Source organism: Bubalus kerabau, chromosome 13 (assembly GCF_029407905.1).
Source record: "Bubalus kerabau isolate K-KA32 ecotype Philippines breed swamp buffalo chromosome 13, PCC_UOA_SB_1v2, whole genome shotgun sequence".
In the NCBI taxonomy this organism is placed as follows: domain Eukaryota; kingdom Metazoa; phylum Chordata; class Mammalia; order Artiodactyla; family Bovidae; genus Bubalus; species Bubalus kerabau.
In genome coordinates, this window is record NC_073636.1 from 38597554 (window position 1) to 38615143 (window position 17590).

General features: G+C 44.6%; 1 protein-coding gene across 1 annotated transcript; it reads left to right on the plus strand.

Moving 5' to 3' along the window:
• Positions 1-13446: 13446 nt before the first annotated feature.
• Positions 13447-17587, plus strand: LOC129625560 (protein PET117 homolog, mitochondrial). Its single transcript, XM_055544071.1, has 2 exons — positions 13447-13646; positions 17243-17587. Exons 1-2 carry the CDS (start codon positions 13551-13553, stop codon positions 17390-17392), a joined length of 246 nt encoding a protein of 81 aa, XP_055400046.1. The 5' UTR covers positions 13447-13550; the 3' UTR covers positions 17393-17587.
• The last annotated feature ends 3 nt before the right edge of the window (positions 17588-17590 follow it).

Genomic DNA, 17590 nt, shown 5'->3' on the forward strand with positions numbered 1-17590 from the left:
AGAAATTCCACTCCTGGGCATATATCTAGAGAAAACCAATTCTCTAGAGAAAACTCTAATTCAAAAAGATATGTGTACCCCAAAGTTCACAGCAGTGCTATTTACAATAGTTAGGACACAGAAGCAACCTAAATGTTCATCAACAGACGAATGGATAAGAAAGATGTGGTATACACACACTCACACACACACACACACACAAACAGTATACTACTTAGCCATAAGAAACAATGTTTATTTCCTGCCACTAAGTAAACCCATTTTCCACCTGTTCTGTAGGTCATTATAGTTTAAACTACTAGACATTTAGTTATATTAGTGATTTTGTTTATATTATGTAAAATATAATATATAATAATAGGAAAAAGAAAGAATGAAATAATGTAACTTGCAGCAACATGGATAGATGGATGGATCTAGAGATTATCATACTAACTGAAATAAGTCAGAGAAAGACAGATACTATATGATTTCACTTATATGTAAAATCTAAAATATGATACAAATGAACTTATTAACAAAATAGAAACAGACTCACACGTATAGAAAACAAACTTGTGGGACTTTCCTGGCGGTACAATGGATAAGACTGCCTGCCAATGTGGAAGACATGGGTTCGATCCCTGGTCTGGGAAGATTCTGCCTGCTTCAGAGCAACTAAGCCCGTGAGTCACAACTACTGAAGCCCAGGTGCTGCAACTACTGAAGCTCATACCCCTAGAGCCTGTGCTCCACAGCAAGAGAAGTCACCAAGACCAGAAGCCTGTGCACTGCAACTAGAGGAAGCCTGTGCAGCAACGAATACCCAGCACAGCCAAAAATAAATAAATAAATATTTTTAAAAAGCCTATAATCTAATGGACAAGATAAACCAGCAAACCAACAATCACAGTAGAGTGGAAAATGTATGCATGCATGCAGGTCTTCAGAAGAGAGGCCCAAATATTATTCATATTTGTAACCCCGCCCCCCCATCCAGTTCAGAGCCTGGATGAGGCCCTCTATAAACACTAGTTTAACTGAAGACTTACCGAATGTCAAGCATGGGTAAATTTCTTTAAAATCACTTCCTATGGAGAGAAATGGCTAGATGGATATTGTGAACTTCCTATGGAGAGAAATAGCTAGATGGATGTTGTGAAAAGTTTAATGAAATTAACTTAATTATTGATTAATAAGGGCTTCCCTGTGGCTTAGCTGGTAAAGAATCTGCCAACAATGCAGGAGACCTGGGTTCGATCCCTGGGTTGGGAAGATTCCTTGGTGAAGGAAAAGGCTACCCACGCCAGTATTCTGGCCTGGAGAATTCCATGGACTGTACAGTCCATGGGGTCACATTAATAAATTTTTGCTTAATTAATAGCCAAATTAATTAATCATTATTAACTACTGATAAAATTTTGGGAGCAAAGATCCACGTGCCTCATGGCCAAAAAGCTAAAACATAAGCAGAAGCAATATTATAACAAATTCAGTACTTTAAAAATAGTTCACAGCAACAACCAAAAAAAAAAGATTTGCACTTTTACTTGTATAATACCCCAGTGTTTTAAAATGCTTTAGATTTTAAAGTTATTTTAATCTGATTTGTGTACTAGTTGGTTGTGTACAAGGAGCTAAGGTTCACTCTCCACTGTTGCTTTCTTGGGAGCAGGCTTCTTGTCTGAGTCTGACAAGCACAGGACACTGTGTTAGGTTCCAGGGACACCAAGCAAAGACGTGGTCTCTCCCTAGACAAAATATTTGCTGTTGCTCACAAAGGGGAGCATGTGTTTGGAATCCACCAAATTCAGGATTACGTTTTGTCCTGCTTGGTGAAAATACAGCTGCATGAGAAGAAAAGTGACCATTTTCCTCAAAAGCAAAAAGGTTTTTCAAAGGACATATAATTCTGTCCTGGCATCAGAAGGTGATTAGACCTTCCACATTGCAGACCACTCCTGAAGAGAGACCTTGGCATGGACAGTGAAGAGCACAGATCAGAATGCATGCTGGAATGCCCGTGGAGCAGGGCTCTGTGTGCCATTTAGCTTCTGATAGACTTCCTGGCGACATCTCGTTTTTTCTTCTGTCCCCCATGTTGGTTTGATTTATGCACTCTTTGCCTGATGTCTTCATGTTCCTCACAGAAAGTTCCCAAATAAGAATGTTAGTCTGTCCCTTGTAAGAAAAATACTAAACCTTAACTCATTTTTTTGAGGGGGTTATTTATGTACGCTAGGTTTGAATGTACTCTTGCCTGGAAAATCCCATGGGCGGAGGAGCTTGGTAGGCTGCAGTCCTTGGGGTCGCTAAGAGTTGGACACGACTGAGCGACTTCACTTTCACTTTTCACTTTCATACATTGGAGAAGGAAATGGCAACCCACTCCAGTATTCTTGCCTGGAGAATCCCAGGGACGGGGGAGCCTGGTGGGCTGCCGTCTATGGGGTCGCACAGAGTCGGACACAACTGAAGTGACTTAGCAGCAGCAGCATGTTTGAATGACATTCTGATGTGATTGTTGTACTTCTCTTTCGCCAAGTTCCCAAATGCTATCAACTTATTCTTAAAATGCAAACAAGCAAAAACCATTCCAAACAGAAAGAAACTGAGACAACTATATATGTTTTTAATGATCTTAAAAGTACACGGTTACGAACTTGGTTACTACTGGAAAAGGATCAGTGTTGCATACATTTTCCTAATATTAACTCATTTATTCTGCAAAGATCTGTTCATCTTCTTTTGCACTCTAGCTCACTTTTACTGACCATGTGGGAAGTGCAGTAATAGGTAAAGTGCTGTCAGAGACAAACAAGATACAGCTTTTGCCTCCAGGAGTTAAAATATGACAGGAATGAAGAGATCTTCTGGTGTGGCAGATTAAATAATAATAATACAAGAATTAAATAAACTACATCTGACTATATAAGAATTTTTTAAAATTTCTACAAAGATATCAAGATAGGAAAAATGACATTATTAGACGTGAGGTGATTAAAAGCTATTTCAATGGGTACATTTTGCTGCCTTTTTTGCTAACAATGAGGGAAAATATTTGTATTTGTTTCCATATACTTAAACTCTGGAAAGATTCATGCAAAATGAAGACAGAAGTTATCCTAAGGCAGAAGGGAAGATCTGGACAAATGGGGAAAGTGTTCACTGCTTACCATATGTAAGTGTAAATTACAGAGTTTGAAGACTAGGTACAAAAACAAAATGTGAAATATCTCATTGATAAATTTTTATATTGATTACATGTTGGAAGGATAGTTCAGATATATTGGGTCAAATAAAATATATAAAAGTTCATTTCCCCTGTTTATCTTTTCATTTATGTTTTTCTTTTCTTGTTTTTGATATGGTACAAGAAAATATAAGATGACGCCTGTGGCTCATGTCCTATCTTCTGGATGGCACTACTGGACAAAAGAGAGACCTTTGAACACTCAGTGAAGATTTTCCAGCTTCTTTCCTTCCCATGTCTTGGTCATTCAGCTCTTCCTTCAGCTATCTGAAAACCTCACAATACTTCATAGATTCATGTGTAAACTAGCTGAAGTCCATATCTATTTCTTGCCACAAAATTAAATCGCAGGATGTTGCAAGAATTCAGAAAAAGATTAAATCACCTTGAGTTCTACTCAAGTAGAGAGGGGAAACCATGAATTTAACATGTGGCCTGAACACATGTGTTTATCTCCACTCATCCCATTATTCACTAAAATAACCACATACAGATTTAAAAAGCCATACAAACCCTTTTAGGGCACAGAGGACAGAAGAAGTGACCACAAGCAGAAAAGAGACATCAGCACTGTTTTTAAAGATGGGAAGTAGACAGACAAGCGCAAGCAGGAATAGACTTGGTAGATCAAACTCGTCTCAAATGCTGCACTGGGGATAGGGTGGTGGATAAAAGCAAGGGGCTTTAAAAAAGAAGCTTTTTTTTTTTTTTTGCATCAGAATACTGGAAAAGCTACTCTGGTGGCTCAACAGTAAAGAAGTCACCTGCAATGCAGGAGACATGGGTTAGATCCCTGGGTCGGGAAGATCCCCTGGAGAAGGAAATGGCAACCACTTCAGTATTCTTGCCTGGGAAATCCACGTGTCTCTACCCTCAGCTCCTTCCCATCCTGCTCATTTGTTGCATGGTCAGGGAGGCTCACTCTGATCATCATATTTTTATTATAATCTGACTTCCTCTCCCTACTGGCACTCCTAACCCTCCTATCCTGCTCTGCTGTTCTTATCACTTTCTAACACACAAGACAAGTGATGTATTTATATTTATTCACTTTATCTGTTTTCTTCATGAGGATACTTTAAGGCAAGTCTTTTGTGTGTGTATATATATATATATATATCCCAAGTACCTAAAACAGTATCTGGTACATGTTAGGCAACAAATAAGCATTTGTTGAATGTATGAACAAATGAAGAATGGAGACAAGGCTGAATGAGAAATCACCAGAGAATTCTTATTTATGGAATCAATCCATCAATGAGGCTGGAGACAATGAGGAGCTGAGCAATGTCAATCCTGGTTGGTTGAGGTGAGATAAAGGCTAAAAATAATTCACTAACTATGAACTTTATGTCATGAGAGGAATTCCTGACAAGGAATTCCAATTCCTGGAAATCCTATATTATGTCTTGATGATTCATCCATACATTTCTCTGACAAATAGTACCACAAAGAACTCACTTCATTCAAAAAGGAATAATAAAAATTAAAACAATAATAATAAAAGATGAAATATTAAATTTATAAATTTATTCACAAGAAAAAAACTGAGGAAAATAACAGGAAAAAAAAAATAAGATGGATGAAGACCTCTCCCTGGAAAAATGTTACCCAAGAGCACATGAGAATCTGACCATACATATTGTCATGACTCCTAAAACTCAATGAACAAATCTGCTGTATAAAATAAGAACATAAATTAGAGCTACAAGAGATTAAGGAAAGTGTAAAGAGACAACAAAAAGAAGAAGGAAGTGGTATCAGTAAAATTGTGACCCTTGAAGCCTTGCTTTAGGAATTTTACTTTTTTATTTCAAGAATCTTGCTCACCATATAAATATTGAGAAAACAACTAGAAGCTGTCTGAGTCAACATTGTAGGAGCTCCAGAAAACAAGCAAAGGTTAACAGCAACCAAGCAAACACCCATTCAAGAAGAGGTCATCTTCTGCACTTTGCTGGTGGTCCAGTGGTTAGGATTCCATGCTCTCATTCCTAAGGGCCTGGGTTCAATCCTTAGTCAAAGAACTAACATCCCAGAAGCCTCACAGTGTGGCCAAAAAAAAAAAAAGGAAAAGTAAAAAATTGTACATGTATTTATGAGTCCATATTGATATAAATAAATTATTGAATAATTTCCTGAGAGGGAGAGAAGAGACACACCTCCAGTGTAGAATTATATAGTTCCTCCATTGAATTCTCATTGATCCATTTCCATTGATCAATTCCAGCACTAGAGGGAAGACTGTGTTGGACCTACTGAGAGAAAGTCAATTTTCTCCTTCCTTCAAGGACACCTTCCTTCAGGGACAGTTTGGACAATGGATGGCTGAAATGAGAAGCTGAGCTCAAGGAAGATGGGACCCTATTGCTTAACTATCTGCTAGGGCCCACACAGGGCCATCCGTGAGGCAGGGCCCTACATTTGCTTTTTAAACAGTCCTACTGGTGCCATCTGGGGTCCCACGTGGTGCGATGTTTCCAAGCCATTTGGTGCTGAGATTGGAACATGTACATAAAAGATGATCACTGGCGCCACTTCAGCGATGCCCTCCACCTTCTTCCTAAACAAACGGTGGCCTCTCTGCCTCCTCTTTATTCCTCATCCCTGCCTCACATGACCTTCAAGTTCACTATGCCTCCACCCTCACCTGCGCGCTCCTGCCAACCATTTATTCCACCTTGAACCTATGCTTGCCTATGAACACCTCCCACTAGATAAGAGTAGATGATTAGTATTACCAGCGACTTGGAAACCCACAACAGCTTCGAGGACCTGGCCCCGATTCAAACCTGCAGGACAGAAGCCACATTACACTCAGGGGTGAAGGCATTTTTTCAAATCCCACCCTTGCACGAGTGCAGGTGGAGCCAGTACTGATGACCATAGTGTTCAAACATGGGGAGGGGGCTGTACTTCCTCCACTTCGTTTCCATTGCTTGGTTCTTCTCCAAGCTGCTGATCTCCAGCTGCACTTGTTTTTGACTTTGTGGCTCAGCTGGTAAAGAAACCGCCTGCAATGTGGGAGACTTGGGTTCGATCCCTGGGTTGGGGAGATCCCCTGGAGGAGGGAAAGGCTACCCACTCCAATATTCTGACCTGGAGAATTCCATGGACATACAGTCCATAGGGTCGCAAAGAGTCAGAGATGACAGAGCGACTTTCACTTTTACTTTGCAGGGACTGTAGGGAGGGGCAAAGGGTAGTTTGCTATTCTAAGCAGTTTGGAGCTTTATCCTAAGGAATGGGGGGCCATTGGGAGGTTTTGAGAAGGTCAGATTCATATTTTTGTCTTAGATGGTATTTTCAATCTGATGGCAGTGTTTAGGTCTCCCAGTGGTTTTGCTTAGGAAGAAATATCACGCACCAGGGGCTTCCCAGGTGGCTCAGTGGTAAAGAATTCACTTGCTGATGCAAGAGACGCAGGAGACTTGGGTTTGATCCCTGGGTTGGGCAGATCCCCTGAAGAAGGAAATGGCAACCTATTCCAGCATTCTTGCCTGGGAAATCCCACGGATAGAGGAGCCTGGTAGGCTACAGTCCACGGAGTTGCAAGTCTTACATGACTTAGCTACTAAACAATAGCAAATATATATATATGTATGTGTGTGTGTGTGTGTGTGTACTTTTTCAAATTCTTTTCCACTACAAGATATTGAGTATAGTTCCCTGTGCTATATTGTATGTTCTTGTTCTTTACCTATATTATATAGTATATAGTAGCGTGTATATCGGAGAAGGCAATAGCACCCCACTCCAGTACTCTTGCCTGGAAAATCCCATGGACGGAGAAGCCTGGTAGGCTGCAGTCCATGGGGTGGCTAAGAGTCAGGCACAACTGAGTAACTTCACTCTCACTTTTCACTTTCATGAATTGGAGAAGGAAATGGCAACCCACACCAGTGTTCTCACCTGGAGTATCCCAGGGACGGGGGAGCCTGGTGGGCTGCCGTCTGTGGGGTCACACAGAGTCAGACACGACTGAAGTGACTTAGCAGCAGCAGCGTGTATATGTTAATGCCATACTCCTAATTTATTCCCCCATTCCTTTTGGAAACCACAAGTTTGTTTTCTGTGTCTATGAGTCTATTTCTGTTTTGTAAATAAGTTCGTTTGTAACATTAAAAAAAAATTCCACATATAAGTGAGATCATGTATTTGTGTTTATCTGACTTACTTCACTTAATAAGACCTCAATTCTTGATAGTCATCGTGGAGAAAAAAACTTTCTTGGTGCAAGAAGCAATGATAAAATGTGAAGCCTTTTTTTTTTTTTCAGTTCATAATTTTATGTAAGAATTTTTTTTTTTTTTTTTTTTGTCTTGCCCCACAGCTTGTGGAACCTTAGTTTCCCAACCAGGGATTGAACCAGAGCCCTCAGCAGTAAAAGCATGAAGTCTTGATTGCTGGACTGCCAAGGATGTCCCTTATATAGGATTTTGTATAGCAGTAGGCCATGCATATAGATATGAGCACAAAATCTATTACCACTTGATTCATCTTCACGAATACCCAGTAGCAGCAAGATTAGGAAACAGGGGACTTCCCTGGTGGTCCAGTGGTTAAGATTCTGACCTCCCACTGCAGAGGGCCTGGGTTCGATCCTTGGCCAGGGAACTAGATCCCACATGTTGCAACCAAGATTTTGCATGCCACAACTAGGACCCGGCACAGCCAAATAAATAAATATTAAAGAGGGAAAAAAAAAAAGATTAGGAAACAGGATGCTATCAGCATCCCAGAAGACCCATTCACACTCTGTTCTTTCAGGAAATACTCTCCCACTCTGCCCCCACCCCCAGTAAGGTAAGCACCTGAAGATTTCTGCAAGTGGGATATACGCAGATACACTTGCACATGTTTTGGGTGCACACACGTATGCAGTTCTGTGGGGCCTCCATTGGGGGTTGACGGTTCTGGGTCACAGGATTCAAACTGGTTCAGCTCCAGTAGATTCAGCTGAAGTGGTTCCAAGAGACACTCCCACCCAGAGCACAGCACGTTCCAACTATTCTACGTCTTTGCTAACGTGTGGTATTGTCAGTTAAAGCCATTATTTTTTTCACAATGATTCATAAATTTACGGCAGTCGAAATTGCCTGTCTTTAAAGGATCTAACAGCTCCTTTCTTCCATTAACAACCGGTAAGGTTGACATTTTTCTCTGACAACGTGACTGGATTTTGAATCCAAAGGAACTCAGCCAGCCACACCAAGAATTTTGAATCACGGTTGGGGCAAGTGCTGTGAGAATGCTCGCGCTGCCTCCAGCTGGGATGTTGCTGAAAGGCCCTTTGAGCTGCAAATGAACAGACTTCTTCCAAGGCTGTGAAGACAGGGATTCCCCCTCCTCTCAAGGCTGAGGGGGTCCATCTCACCACTCCTACGGGACCCCTGAAGACTCACTGGCCAGAGCATGACACGCATTACTGCCACAGGCCTGACTTGGTGCAGTCACGCTGCTAATTCGTCATCTCAACCAGCAAGTCCAGGGGGCAGCAGACATATCACTGTCCCCACGGTACAGAGGGGGAAACTGAGGCCCCCAGAGGTCAGGGACTGTTCCCAGTGAAGCCAGAAGCCCTTTGTCGTAGAGCTTCACTCACTGAGACCACTTTCTGAGAACAACATCCTGCCAGAGGATAGCAAGGCTCCCACAAAGGGAGGAATGGGATACTCGAAAACGGAACTCGAGGCCCATGTGAACGGGGCGTAGCTGTCCGAGGCCAAATGAGCATCCTGAGAGGCCAATGCTCTGACCGCAGAACCTACGGGGAATCCATTGCTTTCCTGTTCTCTTCTGTTTCTTTCTCTTTCTTCTCCCACCTGTGTGTCTAGCCTTAACTGCCTCCCTTTCTTTCCACTCCTCCCATTCTGTAAGTACCTGAAATACAGAATTGAAAGAGTCTACATATACACATTTTCCTTGTGGACTACCTCAAGTTAAAAGTTCTCTGTTAAATCAAGTGAAAATTCACTTTTAAATTGAAGTTTGATCTTCAGTTGAGTTTAATCTTTTATGTCTTTTGAAAACAAAACTAAAAACCAATTATGTTGCACTGTAACTTTCAGGCTGTGGACTCTGGGCAAGTTACCTTCCTCCTTTGTAAAATGGGCATAATAGCACCTATTGTGCAAATGAAATGAATTGATACATACAAACAGCTTTATTTTTTTGCCTTCTTTTAATAACTTTATTGAAATCATAATTCAGTTCAGTTCAGTAGCTTAGTCGTATCAGACTCTTTGCGACCCCATGAACCACAGCACGCCAGGCCTCCCTGTCCATCACCAACTCCCAGAGTCTATCCAAACCCATGTCCATTGAGTCGGTGATGCCATCCAACCATCTCATCTTCTGTCGTCCCCTTCTCCTCCTGCCCTCATTCCTTCCCAGCATCAGGGTCTTTTCAAATGAGTCAGCCCTTCACATCAGGTGGCCAAAGTGTTGGAGTTTCAGCTTCTACATCAGTCCTTCCAGTGAACACCCAGGACTAATCTCCTTTAAGATGGACTGGTTGGATCTCCTTGCAGTCCAAGGGACTCTCAAGAGTCTTCTCCAACACCACAGTTCAAAAGCATCAATTCTTTGGCACTCAGCTTTCTTTACAGTCCAACTTTCATATCCATACATGACTACTGGAAAAACAATAGCCTTGACTAGACGGACCTCTGTTGACAAAGTAATGTCTCTGTTTTTTAATATGCTGTCTAGGTTGGTCATAACTTTCCTTTCATAATTAGCATACCTTAAAATATATCCCCTCTTTTTTTTAATGGGGATGATTTTTTAGTATTTTTATTTATTTATTTGGCTATGTTGGGTCTTAGTTGCAGATAAATAAATATATAAACAAACAGATAAGCCATTTCTGAATTTGACACTGTTAACTCATAAGGTATATTTTGTGAGGGGGAGACCACACCTTAAGGCTTGAGGGCTCTTAAGGAATTGGGACATGGAAGTGAAAGCACAGAGTCCTAACTCCCGAACGGCCAGTGAATCCCCATGAGGGACTTTTGAAAAGCAGAATAACAATCCATTTCAAAAAGACAAGTTGAAAAATCAGTCATGGTAGAGTGAAAGACCATCTCACTCTGTTCAGTTCAGTTCAGTCGCTCAGTCGTGTCCGACTCTTTGCGACCCCATGAATCACAGCATGCCAAGCCTCCCGGTCCATCACCAACTCCCTGAGTTCACTCAAACTCACGTCCATCAAGTCAGTGATGCCATCTAGCCATCTCATCCTCTGTCGTCCCCTTCTCCTCCTGCCCCCAATCCCTCCCAGCATCAGAGTCTTTCCCAATGAGTCAACTCTTCGCATGAGGTGGCCAAAGTACTGGAGTTTCAGCTTTAGCATCATTCCTTCCAAAGACATCCCAGGGCTGATCTCCTTTAGAATGGACTGGTTGGATCTCCTTGCAGTCCAAGGGACTCTCAAGAGTCTTCTCCAACACCACAGTTCAAAAGCATCAATTTGTCGGCACTCAGCTTTCTTCACAGTACAACTCTCACATCCATACATGACCACTGGAAAAACCATAGCCTTGACTAGACGGACCTTTGTTGCCAAAGTAATGTCTTTGCTTTTCAATATGCTATCTAGGTTGTTCAAAACTTTCCTTCCAAGGAGTAAGCGTCTTTTAATTTCATGGCTGCAGTCACCATCTGCAGTGATTTTGGAGCCCCAAAAAATAAAGTCTGACACTGTTTCCACTGTTTCCCCATCTATTTCCCATAAAGTGATGGGACTGGATGCCATGATCTTCGTTTTCTGAATGTTGAGCTTTAAGCCAACTTTTTCAATCTCTTTCACTTTCATCAAGAGGCTTTTTAGTTCCTCTTCACTTTCTGCCATAAGGGTGGTGTCATCTGCATATCTGAGTTTATTGATATTTCTCCTGGCAATCTTGATTCCAGCTTGTGCTTCTTCCAGCCCAGTGTTTCTCATGATGTACTCTGCACAGAAGTTAAATAAGCAGGGTGACAATAAACAGCCTTGACGTACTCCTTTTCCTATTTGGAACCAGTCTGTTGTTCTATGTCCAGTTCTAACTGTTGCTTCCTGACTTGCATACAGGTTTCTCAAGAGGCAGGTCAGTTGGTCTGGTATTCCCATCTCTTTCAGAATTTTCCACAGTTTATTGTGATCCACACAGTCAAAGGCTTTGGCATAGTCAATAAAGCAGAAATAGATGTTTTTCTGGAATTCTCTTGCTTTTTCCATGATCTCACTCTGACATACATTCTAAAGACATGCAGCTTTATTGAAGGCTCACTGACTAAGAGGGAGAAAATACCTGGAGTCTACTAAAAGTAAAAAGTAGTCTAATATACCTTTTTTTTTTCTTTAGAGAAAAAGCCAATATGCCCTGAATTAAATTGCTTCTATCTCCAAGGTCAACACAGGGATCCTATTCTCCAACTCAATGGTACTTCCTCCTCTGCAGAGAAAAATGCTGCAGACGAAATATTTGAAAACATTATTTTCACTTTAAAAGTTATTTTTATCTCATTACATTTCTGGAGAGCAGTATTCACTTCAAGTAACTGACACTCTACACAACAGACCCTGGAATAGCAAAGCACTACAGAGAACAAGGTGGAAGAAACCTCAGGGTGGGACTCAGCCCAAATTAACAGTGTCCACAGCTGTTTGCACAGGAGGAAATCTGTCCTTTCGGAATTCCAGTGGGAAAAAATATTGTTGTTCAGTCGCTAAGTTGCGTCAGACTCTTTGCGATTCCATAGACAGTAGCATGCCAGACTTCCCTGTCCTTCACCATCTCCTGAAGTTTGCTCAAACTCATGTCCACTGGGTCGGTGATGCCATCCAACCATTTCTTGATTCTAACACCTCTCTTCCTTGGAGCCCATCGTCTGCGTGAGCTGGGCATAGTATCTTTTTCGGTGGGCTTCTCAGTTCTCCACTTCGCTCCATCATTTCTGACCCTAGTAACGCGGGTAACTGAACGCAGAAACCGGTATAGACGGGATGTCTCAAGGGCTACCTGGAGACAAGGGGACAGCGTCTTTCGTACCAGCAGAAGAGGAACCGCTGCCTGGAGAGCTTGCTCTGCAGCCAGAAGGTTTCCCGACGACGTCAAGAAAAACCAGACCCTGAATATTCATTGGAAGAGTAAAAGTGAAATCGCTCAGTCCCGTCCAACTCTTTGCGACCCCCATGGACGGTAGCCTACCAGGCTCCGCGGTCCATGGGATTTTCCAGGCAATACTGGAGTGGGCTGCCATTTCCTTCTCCAGGGGATCTTCCCAACCTAGGGATCGAGGCCGGGTCTCCTGCATTGCAGGCAGACGCTTTCCCGTCTGAGCCACTAGGGAAGGCATGATGCTAAAGCTTGCGAAGAACTGACTCATTTGAAAAGACCCTAATGCTGGGAAAGATTGAAGGCAGGAGAAGAAGGGAACGACAGAGGATGAGATGGTTGGATGGCATCACCGACTCAATGGACATCAGTGGACATCGGGAGTTGGTGATGGACAGGGAAGACTGGGGTGCTGCAGTCCATGGGGTCGCAAAGACTCGGACACGACTGAGCGACTGAACTGAACTGAGTAACGCGGGCACCTGACCGCGGAAACCGGTGTAGACGGGATGTCCCAAGGGTTACCTGGCTACAAGGTAACAGCGTCTTTCGTACCAGCAGGAGAGGTACCGCTGCCTGGAGAGCTGGCTCTGCAGCCAGGTTTCCCGACGACGATGTTAAGAAAAACCAGACCCTGCCTCGCCCTCCCACCGCGTCAAGGTGGAAGCAGGTGGACTGCCACGTCTCACCAGAAAAACTCTCTCTCCTGGTGCCCTCCCCCGCCAAGGGGCAACGAGCGCCGCGTTTTGGGATGGTGGCGTGGCAGCGCCCCGCGCTCCGAAGGGACGCGCGAGGCGGAGGGTCCGCAAGGTACTCAAGCCCGGAATCCTGCCTCCCGACACTCCCGCAGCAGAGGACGGCAGATGAGAGGAGGGGGGTCAGGCCTCCAAACACCGTCCCGGGTGGTGATGCCGGGGCCAGCTCTGGGCGGGGGCTCTTGGAAGTTGTCCCTTCTCCAGCCCGCAGGGCAGGGAGATGATCTGGTCCTTCGGGTACCCGCCAGGCCCCGCCGGAAGTCACGCTCTGCGGCGGAGTAAGGACAGCGCTCGGCGCTCGACTCCCCGCGCCTGGCGGCGACCGGGCTCTGCGCTTGAGGCATCGCGCCTGGCCCCGCCCCTGGCGGCGACGCGGACTCGGCGGCGGCGGAGGCGGCCCCGGGCCTCAAGCGCTGCGAGTAGAGCCCGCGGCCGGCAGGCAGGCAGGCGAGGGGGATGTCCAGACGCTCCAAGGTGGTTTTGGGCCTCTCGGTGCTGCTGACTGCGGCCACCGTGGCGGGCGTGCATCTGAAGCAACGGCAGGACCGGCAGGTCGGTGTCCCAGGCCCGCGCGGTTCGGGCCTCGGGCCTGGCTCCGCGTGGCGCCTCTTTTCCTCGCCTTTCCTCCCTTCTCCGGGGCCGGGGGACCCCCCTTCTCCTTGGGAGGAACGGTCCTGGGGGTGAGGGGGGAGTCCCCGGGTACACTGGGCTCCGAGACGCCCCCCACCCCGGCCCCCAGGCCCGCCGGCGTCGGAGCGCAGGAGACTGACCGTCCGCGCTGTGTCTCTCAGTTCTCGGGTCTTCCATTTCCCAATCGGTCAGCGTGACCCCCGGGCGCAAGCCTTGGCCCCGAGCTCGTAGGGAAGAAAGAAGAGGAAGAGCAGCTGGTCGTGGGTCTGATGGTCGAGCGAGGGGAGTGGCTGGGGGCGGCGGAGCCTGGGTCGCCCGGGGTGGGCACAGGCAGCGGGAGGGAGTCGGTGCGTGTGCTGGTGGTGCGGAGATGCTGCCGGCGAGGCCTCTGTCCTGTTCCACGCTCTGGAAATCGGCAGACGAGGCCGACGGTGGTACAGGGATTTAGCGGAGGGAATGGAATGATTAACGATGACAGGACATGGAGGAGATTTGGGCTTAAAGTAGGGCTCTAAGGGACTTCCCTGGTGGCTCAGAGGATAAAGAATGTGCCTGCGATGCGGGAGACCTGGGTTCCATCCCTGGGTGGGGAAGATCCCCTGGAGGAGGACATGGCAACCCGCTCGGGTACTCTGGCCTGGAGAATTTCCATGAACAGAGGAGCTTGGGGGGGCTACAGTCCATAGGGTCGGGAGGAGTCCGGCACGACTGAGCAACTAACACAGCTAAGGGGATAGCTTTCCAAACAGAGGCAGGAGGCTTCCTTCTCTAAGAAGGAAAAGATGGTGATGGGAGGAAATTTGACAAGGGGGTTGAGAATGCTGTAGCGGATGTAACTCTGAGGTCAGGGAGCAGGGGTTTTTCCGAGTGTAGAGTAAGGCTGGGCTCAAGCTTGATTCTGACCCCCAGCTACACGTGCCAGTATTCCTGGGAAGTTTTTTTTTTTTTTAAATACCGTGAAACCGCCTGGGTCCTGCTCCAGACCTGTCCAATCAGAATCTCTTGCGGGTGTGGAACCTGCTTATGTATGTTTTAAAAGCGACCCAGGGGTTCTAACATGCAGCCAGAGTTGAGAACTGCTGTTATAATGCGAAAAGTGAAAGGTTTAGATATTTGTAAGTTAGAGGTGAAGGTTGACCAGAATAACTTGTGTTTGTTATCCGTCCAGTCATTCATGTGGCTTACTTCCTGGGAAAGAGGAGGACATGTGATTTGACATAGTTGGGTGTGTTGGAAGGTTCAGGGAAGCAAGAAATAAATCAGTGGTTGGCGTGGTCCCCCGTTGTTTCCTGACTGTCTACCACATACCAGGCACTGTACGGAGCGCTCATCCTCACAGGAAGCCAGCAAAACTGGCAGTACTACCCGAGGAGTAAGAACTGCACCAGGAGCTGGGTTCCAGGTGTAAGAGTTATGGTAATGAAGAGGTCTGGGTGGTCAGCACAGTTGTCAGCCGGAAGTCCCAGGAAGGGTGTGCCAGGCAGTTGGCACAGATCTTGAAACTTGAGGGGGAAACTAGCAAATGATGGATGGAGAACAAGAACCTAAGCCATGTGCCAAAGTCTGAGAAAGGAAGGGAGGACCTCAGAGCAGGTGTGGAAGGTGTGGGCTTCAGGGGTTGGGTGGGGTATGTCAATGTGTCCTGACAGGAGGCCCACAGGACAGGAGCTGGGGAGGGAAGAGTAGAATGAGAGCTTCCGATTCTGTCTGGACATCTGGCCAAGGGCGCAGGGTTCAAGACAGATGGGTTTCAGTTGTGTATCAGTCCCAGGACTCTTAAATTTCTTAGCTCCCTGATGATGAGGACTGAAGCTCCAGGCCTGGAGGAGGGCCAGCACCAAGGTACTTGGTGAGTTGTTAAAGTAGACATAATAGTAAATTTAAAAACCAAAAACAAACAGATCTGTAACTTGGTGCTTGTTGATGAATTGCAAGCTAGCCTTGCAGATGGAGATACTTATCTTGTAGTTTATTTGAAAGAGGTCTGGTTTAAAATTAAAAAAACAAAAACAAAAAAACATTTACCCAGGTCCCATGCCCTGCCCCCATTATTCTGCCTCACAGGCCACTGTTAGGAGAGTATTTAATGACCTGTAAACTATAAAATGTTTGTTATTAGTAATGACTGGATTGATGCTTCAGGAAGTCATCTTAGATGCCACATTCATGTTCTGGAACCTTCTGTCATTAGTGCTTGTGAAAGTAATTGTCATTGGTGGGCCTTTGTTTTTCCTCTGCTGATAGCTTTCTTTTTTTCCCCTTCTCTGCCCATTAGGTAATTGATGGTAATTCTGTGTAATTTTTACTTATTCTCTTTATGTAACAGAACAAGCCAGGTTCTTTACTTTCTCGGACTTAAACTTTGTTCAAATTTTAGTACTTTTTTTCTATGATATTTATTATTCAGCTAGGACAATTGCTAACAGGAATGTAGTTCACAGTTACTTTAACTCTCATCAAGGTTTTTTTTTGGGGGTCAGGGGACATAGGTGGCCTGCGGGGTCTTTGTTCCCCAACCAGTGGAAATGGAGATTCTTAACCACTGGACCGCCAGGGAATTCCCTCCTCAAATTTTTATTTAGCTCTCTTTTTTTTCTTCTGTTTCTTTTTTGTTTGTTGTTTTTCACTTGTTTTATTTTTTTCCATTGCTCTCAAATTTTTAAAGTATCATGTATCAACTAAACTTCTAAAATTCAGCACAGTGGCAGTTTTTCTTTCTTTTTTTAAAAAGAGATTTATTTTTGGCTGTGTTGGGTCATCGTTGCTGTGCTTGGGCTTTTGTTGCAGGTTGCAGTGCTCAGGCTTTTTACTATGGTGGAGTACAGACTTGAGGGTGTTGAGGCACATCTGCTAAATAGTGGTACACAGGCTTAGTGTTGCCCTGAAGCATGGGGAATCTTCCCAGCAGAAGCAGGGATCAAATCTGTGTCCCCTGCATTGGCAGGAGGATTCTTACCCACTAGACCACCAGGGAAGCCCCAGTTTTTAATTTTTAATTGCTATTTACCATATTTGTATTAAATGATGTGGACAGTAAGAAGTCTGTAATAATACTATGGCAGTCTACCAAGTTAATTTTATGGTTTCTTTATTACATTTATACAGTAAATTGGGAGAAGGCAATGGCACCCCACTTCAGTACTCTTGCTGGAAAATCCCATGGATGGAGGAGCCTGGTAGGCTGCAGTCCATGAGGTCGCTAAGAGTTGGACACGACTGAGAGACTTCACTTTCATTTTTCACTTTCATGCATTGGAGAAGGAAATGGCAACCCACTCCAGTGTTCTTGCCTGGAGAATCCCAGGGACAGAGGAGCCTGGTAGGAGGCCATCTATGGGGTCGCACAGAGTCGGACACGACTGAAGCGACTTAGCAACAGCAGCATACAGTAAAATAGTAATTAGGTAGTTGGAATCTAAAAGTTTTAACTGTATCTAAACTGTTTTTTAGATTTGAATGATACAAGGATGGGAACTACCTGTTCCAGTTTTACTGAAATCTGTTTCTTACATTTTTAGAGGCTTCATGATGGAGTGATCAGAGACATTGAAAGGCAAAATCGGAAAAAAGAAAATATTCGTCTTTTGGGAGAACAGATTCTTCTGACTGAGCAACTTGAAGCAGAAAGAGAGAAAATGGTGTTGGCAAAGGGATCTCAAGAAACGTGACTTGAAGTGTGTGTGAAGTATTGATGAAAGAGACAGCATTCAATGTGTGTGTTGATGGAGAACAGCTTAGTGAAATCTTTTTTACTCACTGTCCTTTTAAACTTGATCAGAAAAAGGACAATGGCTCATATATTCTAAATAATGTCTTTAGAGCCCCTTGTGTCTGCGTAGAGGTGTCCAAGTATTGGGGTTGTTCCT

What these genes read in the sequence shown, in the direction of transcription:
- LOC129625560 (XM_055544071.1), top strand. Translation starts at nt 13,551, where the DNA reads ATGTCCAGACGCTCCAAGGTGGTTTTGGGCCTCTCGGTGCTGCTGACT. An exon ending in AGCAACGGCAGGACCGGCAG is followed by an intron (nt 13,647 to 17,242) that starts GTCGGTGTCCCA and finishes TTACATTTTTAG; the next exon opens with AGGCTTCATGATGGAGTGAT.